A 17,176-nucleotide genomic window follows, 5' to 3' on the forward strand; every position below is an offset into this window, starting at 1 on the left:
CGTTCAATGAGTGCGAATAATTCTGTGCATTTTGTATTCGTTTAACAGTATGGCAAGCGAAGGCATTCTGACAGAAACATGGATGCTTCTTCAGCGTAGTCCTGTGCGGTGTGTGTACCTGACGTGACGGATGTGGGAGAGCAGCATGGTGAGGTGGCCGAGGCGTAGAGTCTGCTGCTGCGTGGACAGGCCCAGTTTGGAGATAGCCCAAACCAGAGCGTCAATGACCGAGTCCAGGAGGCGCAGCAGCTTGTTCCTGCTCTCCAGCTCCTCCGCAGTCTGTGGCGAGCCCGTACAGAGATCTGCAAAAACGGCACACATTGCTTACATTTTAATTCAGCCCACGTGCACAGACCCAGAAAACATGGAGTGCCATTGAAGATTTACTGACGTCGGCGTGCTGAAGGCTCGGAGAGACTCCAGCTTCGCCTAACTTTCTAAATCTCTCTGGCAAATTTTTGTCAGTCCTCAGTAAGTCAAGTTGTTCTCTAAATCTATAACTAAATAAATAAGTAAAATCTAATATTGTGGTAATTATTTAATCGCCATGGGTTCCCCGCGCAACACACACCTTGCATCAAAGCAACACGCAAACAAACAAGAGACATGATGTTACACAAAGTGCGCTTCTTTTCCTCACATTAGTAATTAGTGTTAGACCTGTTTTACAGCAGCTTAGCTGATTTCTATAGAACCCATTAAAAACCTTCTTTTGCTAAGACCAGGCACTGCTATTGTGGGAAAATGCTCACCTCCTTAAACTACTTTTGGTTGTTTATTTCAGATCTGGTGGACGTCAAGTACATGGTCGGGTTTGGATGCAGAAATTAATGTAGAAAAACAAAAAAAACGCTCTAACACGTTAATGACTTTCATGGCAAATCTAGAACACACATTTCTGCTTCATTTGCACCTGCCAAATACAACCAAAACCCAAAAGCCGCATGACAGGTCAGTATTATTTAAACCATCTAAAAAAAAACAACTGAATCCAGCTCCAAACTAAAGTCTGAGTTACAGCTGCATAGTAAAAAATAAACGACTTTGTACGCTACTACAGCCTCATCTCCATTACTGAGTAGCAGCCAATAGAACCCAATTTGAGGTTTACATGTTTCCAGAGGTCCTTCCTCCTGGCCATCTGGCTCATCAGAGAAGCCCGGAGACTTTGTTACAACCACTCTGGAGGAAACCCTAGAGCACGGACCAAAGGAGAAGCCGTACATCAACCTGTCCGCCTACGAGTGCTGAGGACACATGAAGGGGCTGAGACTCAACTTTCTATCGATCCAAATTCCTCTTTTCCCCCCCTCCCCCCTTTCCCCCATTTTTCCTCCACCTTTCACCATTTCACTTCTTGCACAATTTGTTCTCTTTTGGACGTCCAGCTGCAGTGGAGCAGAATCAATAGAGAGCCGATTCTGGCAGAGGATCCTGTCGGGGAGGAAACCTTCAATCTTTGTTCCAACTAGACCTTCAGGACACGCAAAGAGGTCGGTCACCTCCATGCAACCTGCATAGTGTCTGCCGGACGGGAGGAGGGACAGGAAGAGGGCGCTGTGACCACTGGGAACTGCTCTAGCCCATACTGGCAGGTCATTTTACCCCCATTTTTCCTACAGTTCAGAAGAAAACAGGCTCGCCGTTGGGGACAGTCACCCAGATTTAAGCATGTTGACAACAAAACTCCAATAAAGGGAATTCATAGATTTTTTTCTCTCTAATCTGACAACACTTCCAAACCCATATATCAACATTTAATTATCATTAAAATGATATAGTAAAAAAGTCAAAAGAAACAATATAGATAAAAAAAAATGTCTTTACTTTGTTGTGTGTGTGTGTGTGTGTGTGTGTGTGTGTGTGGGGGGGGGGGGGGGGGGGGGGGGGTAATGTGAACTTTGCTTTTTGCTTTTCTTTTCATGTATGTGGGCCAGACTGTCACTGACCCTCCATGTTCCAGATTATGTCAGTAAACCTCAACAAAGCGGAGGCTCCAACTTATCTAGGTTATGTAAGGACCTAAAGCACACATTGCTTTACTGATTACACGGGGCCAAGAACACTTTGTATCTTTATGCAACCTTGGTGCAGATGCGTTGCCGTCCTGCGGGGTTTTTTTTTTTTGGTGTCGGTGAAACTCACTAGAGTTGAGCAGGATCATGGCCTTGAGGCAGACGTACTCCTCCCTCTGCAGCTTGAGCTCCCGAAAGCGAGAGGTGGCCGCAAGGAGCATGTCGAAGATCTCCATGATGCCCTCTACGCACTGTCCCTCCTCCCTGAAGACACACAGAGCACAGAAAGCAAATCAACACTGGATGCTGGACACCAGAGTGAGGTGGAGGTCATACAAAAGGGCTTCAACATAATAAAACAAGCCGGGCACCTAATAGGCTTCTGCTGTAAATGTTCTGATTGCATGACTAACTGAAGGTTGCATTAGATTTAATTTTGCGTACGCACATAAATTATACTATATAACATGAAGACACCTCTGTGCTTTCGCTGCTTAAAGGGAGACGTGAGGATTTTCATAAGTGACATTCTAATAAGAGGTTATAAGCAGTCAATTCACCCACAGGAGATAAGTCTTTTGGCGTCTTCATTGAGTATAAATCCAGATTAGTTGGTCTTGACGGCTGAAGGCTAGTCTGAGAGGGGCCAGGACCAAAGAGGACTTTTACACTCTTAAAACAACTCCAGGGCTAATCAGATTGTCATTTATAGAGAATCTGATGAATTCTTTACACCAGTGATGTTTTTATCAAATTCAACAAGTGGAAATTAATAAATAACCACATTTTTTCCTGTTTATTTTAGATGTACTCGTTGGTCTTCAGGTGACCCAGAACATGATAGCCCAAACCATCTCTGACTGTGGAAACTTCACACTGCACTTCAAGCAATATGGATTTAGAGTCTCTCCGCTCTTCCCCCAGGACCAAATAAGGTGCAGAATTTAATTTCATCTGAAAACGAGACTTTGGACCATTGAGCTCTAGTCCAGCTCTTTTTCTCCTTAGTCCAGGTGAGATCCTGTCAGTCTTCTCCACAGTGATGGGTGGTTCTACACTGAAGCCAGTGACTGTAGAACTGGTCCTACCCCTTGTTAATATACAAATATTTAAAGTGACAATGAAATTATGAAATAACTGAATGCTTATTAAATTATCAGCTCATTATGATGAAATATGTTTCATTCTTCTTTAAAAATGTGTATATTAATAAAAAAAATATTTTACATTAATATGTTTCACTATAATATAAAGCTCCTAATTCAGGGCTGCATCTTTTGAAGGACCCGGTCTTCGTGGGCCGGGTCTTGCAGCTATACTGCTGGTCACTGAATTGACAGCGTTTTGGTGTAAAAAATTAATTCAAACCCACATAATTTTCCAGCTGTGCAAATTCTCCAACTGCAGCTGGAAAGCAATTGTGTCGGGAGAAAAGCGTTCTCTCTCGGGATAGTGAGCATCCCCTCACTTAGCTGAAAGCCAGTGGAAGTCTGAAAGACATCGACAGGGAGAGAGGCGTTCTCTCTCAGCATGGAGAGCCTCGCTGCCAGGTCAGCTGGACGGCGACGAGGCGAGCCGGGGACTGTGGTCCCAGCACGTCCCAGCTTATTCTGAATCAAGCAATATGACATTGCAAGTTAACATAGCTAATTTCTCACCTAAAAGCTTTATAAAAGTTAATTTTATCTCACAGAAATATCCAAATTTATACACAGCTTTTCACTCCTCTCCAACATTGCTGTAAAAATTTTTAAAAATTACATTTTGAAATAAAAACTGCTGGAAATAAATAATAATGCCTCAATAACAATTGATTTCACTGTGAAAAATATTAATGTCAAATAAATGTTGTTTTTTTTTAAGAAGAATGAAAAATATTTCACAATAATGAGATGATCATTTTATAAGTATTCAGTTATTTCAAAATGTCATTGCCAATTATATATTGGCATATTTATATCTTATTTATTCGAGTAGATCAATATTTTAGAATGTTTTATTTGTTTATTTAATTTTGAAAACTTTATTGTACCACAGATTATGAGAACTGAATGGACATGAGAGGTAGTGGCCCAGTGATCCTCCTCGGTGGAACATATAATGAGAGCACAACAAGTAAAGCATTTCTGATCACACTAGACGTGTACAAGTACTGAGACTCAGTTATCGGATTTGATTCTTAATCAATGCCCTCTCCTGCGGTGTTCTCTTTATGGCTTGTGTGGTCCAGGTATGAGCTTAAAAAAAACCTACACTGAAATTATTTTAGAAGGAAAGACTGATGCAGAGAAAATATAAATACACTTTGATCTCAGACAAAGCTAATTTCTTCTAAACTAAACTTCTTAGTGAACGGGGATCTTCTAAGGACAAGAGGAGAGAAAACAAAAACAGAATCATAGTAGGGAAAAATGCTACTGCTTTATTCTGCTCACTAAAGCCGACTACAACTGAAACTAAGTTTCATGTGTAGGAAAATATTAATCTGATCACAGGTCACAAAAATATGGAAGTTAAAATAAAATCACAGTTTAACCTAAACTACATGCAATTGGTAAACTTTTGATATTGGCGATAAACCGGTATTGGTCATCTCTATTTTGGATGTAGTTACTATTGCAGCATTCTAGACTTACCATATGGAGAAGCTGGGTGCCTACATGTGCCAGGGCACGTATCTGGAGAATGCCCCTCTACTCTGATGCCAGATGCATCAGAGTAGAGGGGCTGCAATAATAAAATATTAACCTGTGTTTGTATGACCTTTAACCTTTTGGGTTATTTGTATGGGTGCAATGCAATGTGAAGACGTGTGCTAGTTACAATATTTAAAGGAGTAGAAATCTCAAAGCACTCAGCACCCAAGAGCAGTAAGTGGCATGTAGCCTTGGCTCCATGCTGGAGGCCACAGCAGCCCTAGGAACACAGACACCAAGGGCTCCCCCTACAGTGTCACCATACGCCAGACATGTAGGCAGGTCAGGAGATAAGCACAGGAGCTTCAGCTAGGAAGACACAGGGAGAGACGCAGGGTATCAAACCACCCTAGTCAACCCCACCACCATGTCTAGCCGTGCAGGTCAAGCCAGCAACCCAGTCACCTCATTGGTCAGACGCCCACACAAAACCCCGGCAGGAGAACCGTCTAGCAGAGAGGAAAGGATTCTGCCCAAGCATCCCCAATCTGCTGGGCAGGCATCGCCAATCCACAGCGGGCAGGACTCACAAAGACAATTTGGGACAGCACCGTGCCGTCCCACCCGACCAGCACCATCAACTGACTTTCACCAAGACTCCCTGTTTGGGTCATATACTTGAAACTTGGTTATTCTAACAGGACAGAGATCCCAACCACACATCCATCCATCCGTCTTCCGTTTATGCAGGGTCGGGTCGCGTGGGCAGACCCGAAAAAAAGCAGCTTCAGTAGGGTACCCCAGACGTCCCTCTCCCCCAGCCACTTGGGCCAGCTCCTCTGGGGGAATCCCAAGGCGTTCCCAGGCCAGCAGAGAGACATAGTCCCTCCAGCGTGTCCTGGGTCTTCCTCTGGGCCTCCTCCCAGTGGGACGTGCCCGGAACACCTCACCAGGGAGGTGTCCAGGAGGCATCCTGACCAGATGCCCGAGCCACCTCAACTGGCTCCTCTGGACGTGGAGGAGCAGCGGCTCTACTCTGAGTCCTCCCCGGATGACTGAGCTCCTCACCCTATCTCTAAGGAAGAGCCCAGACACACTACGGAGAAAACTCATTCCGACCGCTTGTATCCGGGATCTCGTTCTTTCGGTCATGACCCAAAGCTCATGACCATAGATGAGGGTAGGAACGTAGATCGACCGGTAAATCGAGAGCTTAGCCTTTTGGCTGAGCCAAAAAGGCTTGTTCCAAACACACACACACAAACTGGTTTTGGGATTCTAACATTTAGCTACTCAACAGGGCTATCCAATAGTCCAACCACAAGAGCATTGGAAAGTAGTGGATAATGCTTAAAAGCTGGGTCTGGGGCAGGAACCCACTCAGGTAAACTCTATGGATTCTACTACAACTGGTCACATACCCAGGCACAACCATGCCAGAAGCCTGTCAATGGTTTTGTAAAAACTTGTTTAATGCCATGTGAATATGTTACCCTGAGAATAACTGTAAACTGATACAAACTACACATCAGAGTAGCCTGCATAGCATAGAAACCACCCAGTAACCCGAGGACAAGTGAGACCAATCCTTCGAAAGCTCCCCTTTAAATCCACAGCAACCAGACAATCTGCTGTTAATATCTTGGTAGCGGGCAGCCCAGGTCACAAGCAGGTCCTCTTGATTAACGCCCTAACCAGTAAGAGCATATCTACTCTTAAGGATATATTCTCTGTGTTGTTTGCCTACAACAAAGAATTCCCTTTATTCCTTCATAAATTTGGAGCTCCTGAGAGGAGAAAAAACTTGAGCAAATGGCTCAGAGTGTCTGTATTACTCTGAGCTACAAAACTACATATTCACGCATAACTTTAACAAGTGAAAATAGTGATGGTAGCATTCACCAGGCAGACAAATGACCAAATGATACTGGTTCTGCAGGTGGATATGTTGAAATCCAGGATGTTCCCCTAAGCTGTACCAGGAAAAAAAAAAAAAAAAAGTACCACAAACCAACTGGGACCAGTCGCAGAGAAAATAAGGCTGTGTTGTGAAAACACATCAAGGACAACATAAGCCTATAGTGATGGTGTCCGTGGTAGTGGAGGAAGAAAGGTCAAATACTGAACTCAATCCACCATGCAAGAACCAAGCTGTGACTATGAAAAAAAAAGAGTGCATCATGACTTCCATTACTTCAACCTTCCTGTTTGACTTGTGCAGCAGAGTGCATCGATTCCACGCACAACAATAAATACCCATGAGAACACCCAAAATAAATAATAAATAATTAAATAAAACATTGTATTAGGACTTCATGAAGCACAATTTACCTAGATTAATTTAAAAACCCAAGAACTAAAGGAATAAACAACCTCAGGTACTGTTTGATCTTGTCTTTTGGGTGTAAAGTACATTACCTTCCTGAGGGTAGAAGGCTGTAGTCAGTGTGCTGAGGGATGGCAAGGGTCTTTTGGGGTCAGCTCTGCCCTCTTAGAGATTTTTATTTTGAAGACCAGATAAAGGTCTCTCAAATCAGTACCAGCAATCTTTGTACAGATCTTAACCCCCTGACCTTAGTCATAGGGAAAAATTTAAATGTGTGTAAAAAAAAGAACAGTGCTGGGCTTTCCTTAAGAAATGCACAGTTGTTTATTTCTTTATAAGATGCATGGTAGGGGCAGACCAAAATCTTCAAGCTGAAATTAAATGCGAAATAGACATGTGAAATATTTTAATAAAATACACAATATAGTTTTATTTTTTTACAGAGAGGAGAATTCCCTGACAACACTCTGCTGCTGAAATGTCTTGTCGGGTTTTGTTGGGTTGCCCCAGTCAGCTGTGCAGCAGTGTGTGGCTCAGCAAAGGTTTGACAAGTAAAACCTGCAAAATACAGTTCACTCACTGTTTTTTTTTTTTAAGCAATCTCGGGTTTTGTGCCTGGAATCAAAATAATTGTAATCCTTTACCATGATACGCTGATGTATCTTATTTTACAAAGATTTTCACAGCAAAAGAGGGATCATATTGGAAATACAGTCCGACACTGTATGTCATTTTAAAGCTAATGAGTTATGAAACACTATACTGACTGGTAGTCTACATCAGTGAATACCTAATGGTGAATAACTCTGATCAGTATTGGGGGACAAAACATATTGATTGGGTCATCCATAAAAATCTCCACAAAGTGAACTTTCCCGGAAAAAATTCTAATGATTTAATAGCAAATCTGAGGTGCTATGCTGCTGCATTCCTCCATCTACACCAACCTTTTTGTAACGGAGAGCTACTTCACTGCTGTTGTGTCATATGAAGGGCTACCAGTACTGATATTTGAACTAAAAGAGTCAAACTTTAGCCTAACTTTATTTAAAATAAACTCATTTTCCATGTTTTGTTATAGAAATTGTCGTTTATAAATCTATGTAAATGCAAGTGTGAATAAACAGGAAGAGTAACGAAATAAAGTTTTAGATGCAGCTCACTGGTAGATTGTGCTTTTTTTGAACAGGCTCGTTGTCATCACGTGTGGTCCTTGGGGGCTACTTGGTGCCCGCGGGCTCCATGTTGGTGACCCCTACTCTACAGCTACTCCCCCTCAACGGAGCCTGCCATGCTGCTCCGATATTTAACCATTTTTGTTTTCCACTCCAGAAATTGGCGTATATTTCTGTAAAGCAGGTTGTTTCTCTACGGGGGAGGCGGTGTGAGCTCAGCGCAAACACAAGTAATTGACACCACGAACTGACCACTATTCCTCGCTCTGCTACATTCTAATACTCCCCATTGCATTATTAGCTCTTATGCCAACTTTTAACTCCATGAATAGAAGCTACATCTGGCCAGGCATTTTGGGTAGCTGTGACACAGTCCTTGAGGGGGGCATTGACTAGCTTTCTGCTGCCAATGACTTTGCGTTCTCCCTCTTCAGATGACACACATGGCCCCATATTTCATTGTTTAACCCCGTCTCATTCCTAGACATAGCAGTTGGCTAAGCTCTCACTGCGGCTAGCTGTATGTGCTCCTTTTCATCCTATAGACATGAATAATGTCTCACAGTTTATCTGCTCTTCTGGATGGAGATACTACTGCTATTTAGTTTTTACATGATGGCACATTCCTCATATCAGAACATAGGTCCTCAAAACTATTTGTTCAATCTTCACAATACTGTGTCACTTGCACCCATCAAAAAAAGCAATTTCTGATTTCTTTGAACAAGTTGCTTGTATGGATGCTTTTGTACATCCATGCAAATGATTATGTGTAGTTTTCTACAGTATCAATTGTTTATCTCAAACATGTCATCAGAAATTGATTGAAATGTAATGTAATGGGTCTCTGTTAAACAGTCTCACCCCCCACAACATGTAGGCATTAGTTCATCATATAAGTCTTTATGCAAAATGGTTAAAACAGGTTGTCACAAAATGTCAAGAATATGTCTATAAATTTGCATAGATTTTTTCCCCCTCGAATCTGTCCTGAATTGGTTAAATTGTTTCCGGGTGTATCTGGATTTTCTTTAATATAGGGAAATGTGTGAAGCATTAGACCAAGCGATGATCAAACAGCTTTCTGAAATAGCTCAAAGGTACATCTGATAAACCAGCAACTGGCAAGTATATGTAACTGGAGCACAACACAATATTGCAATATCTGTTTAATACATGTTGAATATTTTAGCAGCAAATATTCAATAAGACAATAAAATTCCATGATTCTCTCTGACCTACTGGGTATCAACGTTTCAATAAAATAAAAAAAATGGTGGTGAGCCATTCTTCCACATGCTTTCTGTGAACTGACCACAGGTTCCCACTGGGGTTAACATCTGAGGAGTTTCCTGAGCAGAGCCCAAATGTTTTGAGGGTTAACCAATAATTAGTTGTTGGTAATCTTAAGTTAAATAATGAGAAAATATTGTATTATTCATTAGCACACAGCTCCAGCTGCTTCAGCTGAAAACCACTAATCAGGCCCGAAACCTGGGTGTAGTGATGGACTCAGACCTGAACCTTCAAAAGCATCTAAAGACAATTACAAGGTCGGCTTTCTATCACCTGAGGAACATTTCCAGGATTAAAGGACTAATGTCTCAGCAGGATCTGGAAAAACTAATCCATGCGTTTATTTTTAGTCGAATTGATTACTGCAACGGTGTTTTCACAGGTCTGCCTAAAAAGTGGATCAGACAGCTGCAGCTGATCCAGAACGCTGCTGCCTGCATCCTCACTAAGACTAAGAAAGTAGAGAACATCACCCCAGTTCTAAAGTCCTTACACTGGCTCCCTGTATCTCAGAGAATAGACTTTAAAATACTTCTGTTAGTCTATAAATCCCTGAATGGCTTAGCACCTAAATACATCACAGAATTGTTATCAGCATATAAACCCTCCAGACCACTAAGGTCATCTGGCTCCAGTCTACTCCACATACCTAGAACCAGAACCAAACATGGAGAAGCAGCATTCAGTTCCTATGCTCCACTTATCTGGAACAAACTTCCAGAAAACTGTAAAAGTGCTGAAAGCCTGAGTTCCTTTAAATCGAGATTAAAAACACATTTGTTTAGAATTGCCTTTGACTGTTCAAGTTAAAATGTTTTACTGTTTTCAAATGTTCTTTTTTGTTTATACACTATCCCTACTTGCTTTTATTCTGTTTTATTTTCCTATATTTTAATCATCTAAAGCACTTTGCATTGTCTCTGTACTGAATTGTGCTATATAAATAAATTTGCCTTGCCTATTGTAAAAACCTGTACACTTTCTAACATATTTTTGCAATATATTCCTCATTCCTGTGGCTGAGCTTTATGTTTCCTGTGAGAGAAACTGCCAGTTTGTGACCAGTAAATCCTACCAATAGTGGGAATCTGACAGCTGATATTAATTTTTATAAAATAAAAGTGGTGGAAAGTGAAGAAAAGCTTATGAATGCCTAGAAGTTTACCGCCATCAATTAGAAAATGTAGACCCCCTCCTCTGTATAGATTGTGTTTTCTCAGGCTACAGAGTGACAGCCAGAAGCAGACAGACATTCTTTGCCTTCACAAAGTTGAAGGTCTGTATGAAAGAGAACAGAGATATAAAAGATTTGTAGCAGGAAGCTGAGCTGCCAGTTTTAGAAATGAAAGTTACATCCACAGTAAAGGATAAATATCTATTAATAAAAATCTTATTTTTACTTATTTTTCACTTCCTATATCTGCTTCTGGGGAAACAAATGACAAATGTTCATGTTTTAATAGAATTCTAAAGCTGAAGAACCTTTCCCAACAAGTCTACAAATTCTGGAGTCTTCAAATTTCATTTCATGGTTAAAATAAATCTAGTGCTTGACATATTACAACATATCCGTTTCTAACTAATAAATACCAAACTAAAACTGATAAACTAAACTAAGACAGTTGTGAGCTTCAGCAGAAACAATTGCAGTAGCTAGAATTTACTGTCTAAACCTATTTACAGCATTGCTTAATTTCTCCTGACCTTTGATTTCACTTTCATGTTTCAGTGGGATTAAGGTCTGGACTTTGACTTGGCTTTTATATTATCTTCAGCCATGCTGTTGCAGATTTTTGTCTACTTTATGTCTGAGATCACTGTTTGGTGGAATGACTTGGGCCAAACCTCCGTTACCTGTGATTCTAGAACACTTGTGCTAATAGATGAGTTCATGGTCCAGTCAGAGCTCTGGGCTGAGAGCCTGTGGATACAAAACAAGCTCAAAGATCCACCCACAATTCATAAAAACTGTCCCCAGAAATGTTCCCAATTTCAGTGTATGATAATGGAGTGTTATTTTTGGTTTTTAACTATAAGTGATCAACTACAGGTCAGTTTTGTAATAAGAAAAATAGCTCTATATTTGAACCCACAACGGAAAGCTCCTAAGTGGATGCTAACCTTAGCATTGTTAGCAGTGAACGGTTAGCCAGTAGAAGTATTGTCAAACTGTATTTTGTTCAATTCAATTCAATTCAATTTTATTTATATAGCGCCAAATCATGAAACATGTCATCTCAAGGCACTTTACAAAATCAAGTTCAATCATATTATACAGATTGGGTCAGATTATACAGATTGGTCAAAAATGTCCTATATAAGGAAACCAGTTGATTGCATCAAAGTCCCGACAAGCAGCATTCACTCCTGGAGAACCGTAGAGCCACAGGGAGAGTCGTCTGCATTGTACATGGCTTTGCTGCAATCCCTCATACTGAGCAAGCACGAAGCGACAGTGGGAAGAAAAACTCCCCATTATCTGTTGTTTCTTCTTCAACTTGCTGACAGATAAATGTTTTCAACACACTGAAGGCTTAGAAAGGGCCTCTGTAAGCTAGTGTTGTTGGCTTCCACCTTTGTCAACACGACAGAACAACACAAGATCCACTTCCTATCTTACCTCAAAATAAGACCCACAAACAGCTGTCAAAAGTTCAGCACTTGCCTTCATGTGCTACGGTTATAATAGCTGAGACTTACTTCACAAGTCAAGATCACATGCTCACAGCAACTGGATAGTACTTTAAAGTAAGTAAGTGAGTAAAACTTTATTTATATAGCACCTCACAAGATAGAAATCACAAAGTGCTTTCCAACAGAAGAAAAAGCTGTCTCCCTTAGTTTGACATTTAGTATGGGGAACAGTCAGCAGGTCTTGACCTCAGAGCCCTACTGGGGATGTAGGGGTGTAATAACTCAGCGATGTACACTGGTGTCTGTCCATGCAGACCTCTCCAAGTCAAACCTAAGATTTTGAAATGCACTCTATAATAAACCGGAAGCAAATGAAGCAACTTGAGAAGTGGAGTAACATGACAAAATTTAGAAGATCTTGTCAGGAGCCTAGCAACAGCATTTTGAACAGACTGTAAACCGGTTACGGATGTTTTGGTAAAACCCGTAAATTGCATTGCAACAACCCAGATGTGACGAAACAAAAGCATGAATTAAAAATTTCTATCTCCGTCTGTTTCATTTCTTGTTTTTGAGCTTCACACCTATGCCATAGAACATGCTGGAAGTGCAAATGTTGACAGTATTTTGGAAATCTGTTTAGACAAGATTTAAATGCAGATTTCTGATATTAATAACGCTAACTATGCTTAGTGCACCATTTGCTAACACAAGATTCAAATACTCATTCAAAAAATAGCAAAGAAATAGTAGCTAATGTTCCATGTAAATCTATTTCTGATGACTGCCTCAAATTCTGGCCTGCAGTAGCAATACCTGGTGTATGTACACAGGGAACAAAACAAGCCATGGGACATACACAATAAACAAAGGTTTCATTAGCAGGTGATATGGCACAAAAAAAAAAAGAGTTGTGGCAACCTTCTGTATTAAGCGCAAAAACAAAACTGTTTCCTTAAAAAGTTATTACACATTGACATAAAATCTACAAACTGCCCCATTGCCATATTAACAAAGGTATCACTTCTTCAAGCTAAAAATAAACTCACTCCAGCTATAACTTGCAGCACTTCCTATACTGCAGGAAAAATAATCTAAGATTTCAAAGGACAAGTGCTCACCATTTGGTCCAACCTACAAGATCAGAGGACAACTGACCTTAGACATACTCGTGATACCAGATGGTAAAAAAAACGTTCTTACCTGCTGAGTTTGAAATCTGGAGAGAAGATGAGTTTCCCAGGATGATCCACAGACCTCCACATGAGGCCCAGCATCAGGATCTCCAGCCAGCAACACTTTAACAGGTGGATTTGGTCTGCTAGACTTAACTCTACGAAGCCTGTGGAAAAAGCATGCAAAGTAAGAAAAGGACAAGTTAGAATCTAAAACAACCTAAAATATACACACACCTTGCAAAAGTATTAACCCTCCTTGGCTTTTCCCCTATTTAGAAAATAGGCGATCCAAGTGTTTTTAATCTTATTTTATGTGATGGATCTTCACAAAATAGTCTAAGTTAATGAAGTGAAATGAGAAAAACATATAATACAAAATGATAAAATATAGAAACAGAAATTTTGCATGTGCATATGTAGTCACCCCCTTTGCTATGAAGCCCCTAAAATTTTCCGGTCCAACCAATTACCTTCAAGATTGAATGTGTAATGAAGTCCCCTGTGAGTGTCAGATGATCGGTCAGTAAAAACACATCTTTTCTGAAAGGCCCCAGAGGCTGCAGCACCTCTACGCAAAAGGCATCACACCATGAAGACCAAGCAGCTCTCCAGACAAGTCAGGGACAAAGTTGTTGAGAAGCACAAGTCAGGGTGAGGTGATACAAAAATAATATTGAAATCCTTGACGTTCTCCCGGAGGCCCAACGGATCCATTATCATCATCAAACGGAAGCACATGGTGCCACAGCAAACCTGCCAAGAAAGGAGCGCCCACCAGAACCCTGACCGCGCCAGGCACTAATCAGAGAGGCAGCACAGAGACCAAAGGTAACTATGAAGGAGCTTCACAGCAAAGACTAGAGGATCTGTCCAGAGGATCACAAAAGACTGTATGCTCCATAAAGCAGGGCTTTGTGGAGGAGTGACAAGAAAAAAGCCATTGCTTGGTGTTAGAAATAAGAAGGCACATTTGGAGAAAGGTGCCCTGGTCAGATAAGACTAAAATGTAGCTTTTCAGGCCACCAAGGAAAACGTTCTGTCTGGTCCAAGCCCAACACATCCCATGAACACTGTCCCTACAGTGAAACGTGGTGGGGGCAGCACCATGCGACGGGAATGTTTTTCAGCTGCAGGTAATGGGAAACTGGTTTGCAGGATATTGTCTTGGTCCACTTTGGAAATGCTTTTCCAGTGACCAGGACGGTTTTCTAAAGCCATTTTTAGGCTAGAGTCCTGCGTTTCCACAGTAGGTAAAAACAATTGACTCGGGTAGAAAATATTGCAGTTAAAGGCCCCAGCAGGAATGACGCATTCATTATTTACTCAGTGCTTTGGGAAGTAGTCTTGTGGATAAAGAGTGCTGAGTAAGTTATTTCAAATTGGTTGAAAATTTACTATATAATTCAACCAGTTCAGTTTCAGTTTGAAATGGTATAGCTAAAAAATCCTTTGATTTTTTTAGTCACCATTTGTTTACATGTGCCTTGTGGTGAAAGAGGAAGGAATTCTTTCCTTTAAGTTAGTTTTCTATGTGCTGCAATACTGGAACAGTTCTGCCAATGGAACCTCTCCATTCAATCTGACTGAACTTGATCTATTTCACATGGAAGAGTGGGGAAGAGTTTCTGTCTGCAAATGTTGAATGCTGGTAAAGAACTACCCTAAAAGTCCAGCTGATGAAACTACAGTGCAACATGGTTCTACGATATCAACCACTGAGTCATATACACTGGCTGTATAACCATTATACACATATCTGTAAGGAAAATCATTTTGAATCAATGACCTCATTACTGACCATAATCTTGATGCTATGTTTTTAATGTCAACAGGATTTGAAGAGTTATATCTGTTTAACTACTTTTTACATTTGTATTGTACCACTGTAATGTCCCTATTTATTTAATTTTATTTATTTATTTAATTTTTTTAGGTAGACTATTTTAAGATCTATCCATGGACAATGGATAAAAAATAGCCTTTTGGCTAATTCTAGTGTATTTGCAACACTGTTAATTAATGTACACTGCCCCTGTAAAAGCAGTCAATAAATTAAAGGAAATTGAATTGACAGAAACATGGTTACAGGAATTAAATCAGGCAACTATTTTGATAGAGCTGATGCCTCCAAACTACAATTTTCTTTGTGAAAGCAGACAGCAAAGGAGGGGTGGAGGAATGGCCACTTTGTGGTGATTTACTAAGATATAAAAAGCTGTTTCTGGGAAAATTGGACGCTTTGAATATTTGCCTTTCCAGGTAAAGAGCCCAGTATGAACCAAAGCTGTCTCCACCTAGAACTGAGTTTGACAAAATGTCCTAATTCAGCCAAATAAACTACAAAAGCATGAAAGAAATCGTACATTAACTAAGTTCCTCCTCCTACTGCCTCAATGTTCTACCCACAGCTTTCTTTAAAAAAGTTTTGCCTGTCATAACGTCTGATTTGACTCAGATAATAAACACGTCCCTTCTGTCAGGTGTTTTCCATCAGTCCCTAAAAACAGCAAATATCAAACCACTGCTGAAAAAGAACAATTTAGACAAACTACTACTGCTGAACTACAGGGCTATCTCAAATCTCCCTTTATCAGTAAGTTTATTGAAAAATATGCGTTTCAACAGTTCAACACCTTCTTAACTATGACCAACCACTTCAACGTTTTCCAATCAGGTTTCTGGGCTCACCCCAGTACAGAGACATTGTCAAGGTGTTCAGTGACATCCATATAAATACAGACTGAGGAAGAACTGCAGAGTAGGGCTGGGCAATATGGCCAAAACGTATATCACAAAATGTTTCTTAATTTCAGTCAATACAATATAATTACAATATCGACATAAAGAAAATAAAAGCCTCAGAAAGACTGCCAAGAATTGCCACAACAGATGCCTGTACAAACTTATAACATTTAATTTGCCATGTTTATAAAACTCCTCTAACATTTCAGAGATATTTGCATTAAAAAAAAACAAAAAACACAATACTGTCCACCCCTACAACAGTGCTACAACAGTGCTGGTATTATTGGACATGAGTGCAGTATTCAACACAGTTGATCACTCCATTTTATTAGAGCGCCTGGAATATTGGGTCTGCGTTTCTGATATGGCACTCGACTGGTCTAAATCGCCTTTAATCCTACTAATCTTTTGTGTCAGTAGATAACTTTACATCAAGGACCCCAGGAAATCACATGTGGGGTTCACCAAGGGTCCATCTTGGGTCTCCTTATATTCAACATCTACATGCTACCTCTAGCTCAGATAAAAAAAAAAAAAAAAATATCAGTTACCATAACTATGCAGACGACACACAGCTCTACATCACCATGTCATCAGGTGACTATTAACCCATTCAAGCACTGAGTAAATGCTTAGAAGAAATCAATGCATGGATGTGCCGAAATTGTCTTCAGTTGAATAAAAACAAAATTTAAGTAATTCAATTCAACATTTTGGACCAATGGAAGAGCGATCAACAGTTAGCAGAACACATCATCAGTTGCATCAACTAGTAACCAACGATCAGGCCAGAAATCTGGGTGTAGTGATGGACTCAAAGGCATCTTAATACAATAACAAAGTTGATCTTCTATCACCTGAGGAATGATTCCAGGATTAAAGGACTGATGTCTCAGCAGGATCTGGAAAAACTAATCCATGCATTTTAGTCAAATTGATTACTGCAACAGTGTTTTCACAGGTCTGCCTAAAAAGTGGATCAGACAGCTGCAGCTGATCCAGAACGCTGCTGCCCGCGTCCTCACTAAGACTAAGAAAGTAGAGCACATCACCCCAGTTCTAAAGTCCTTACACTGGCTCCCTGTATCTCAGAGAATAGACTTTAAAATGCTTCTATTAGTCTATAAATCACTGAATGGCTTAGCACCTAAATACATCACAGACTTGTTGT

At 40.5% G+C, this 17,176-nt stretch overlaps 1 protein-coding gene across 1 annotated transcript in view; it reads right to left on the bottom strand.

Moving 5' to 3' along the window:
* LOC105935507 (estrogen receptor beta-like) overlaps positions 1–17,176 on the bottom strand; it is a gene marked incomplete at its 3' end in the record, with an annotated part of 45,756 nt that overhangs the window by 4,883 nt on the left and 23,697 nt on the right. The window contains 3 exon segments of the mRNA NM_001309977.2: positions 119–302; positions 2,146–2,279; positions 13,286–13,424. Coding sequence (NP_001296906.2) covers positions 119–302; positions 2,146–2,279; positions 13,286–13,424 — 457 coding nt within the window.

Source organism: Fundulus heteroclitus, unplaced genomic scaffold (assembly GCF_011125445.2).
Source record: "Fundulus heteroclitus isolate FHET01 unplaced genomic scaffold, MU-UCD_Fhet_4.1 scaffold_152, whole genome shotgun sequence".
NCBI lineage: Eukaryota > Metazoa > Chordata > Actinopteri > Cyprinodontiformes > Fundulidae > Fundulus > Fundulus heteroclitus.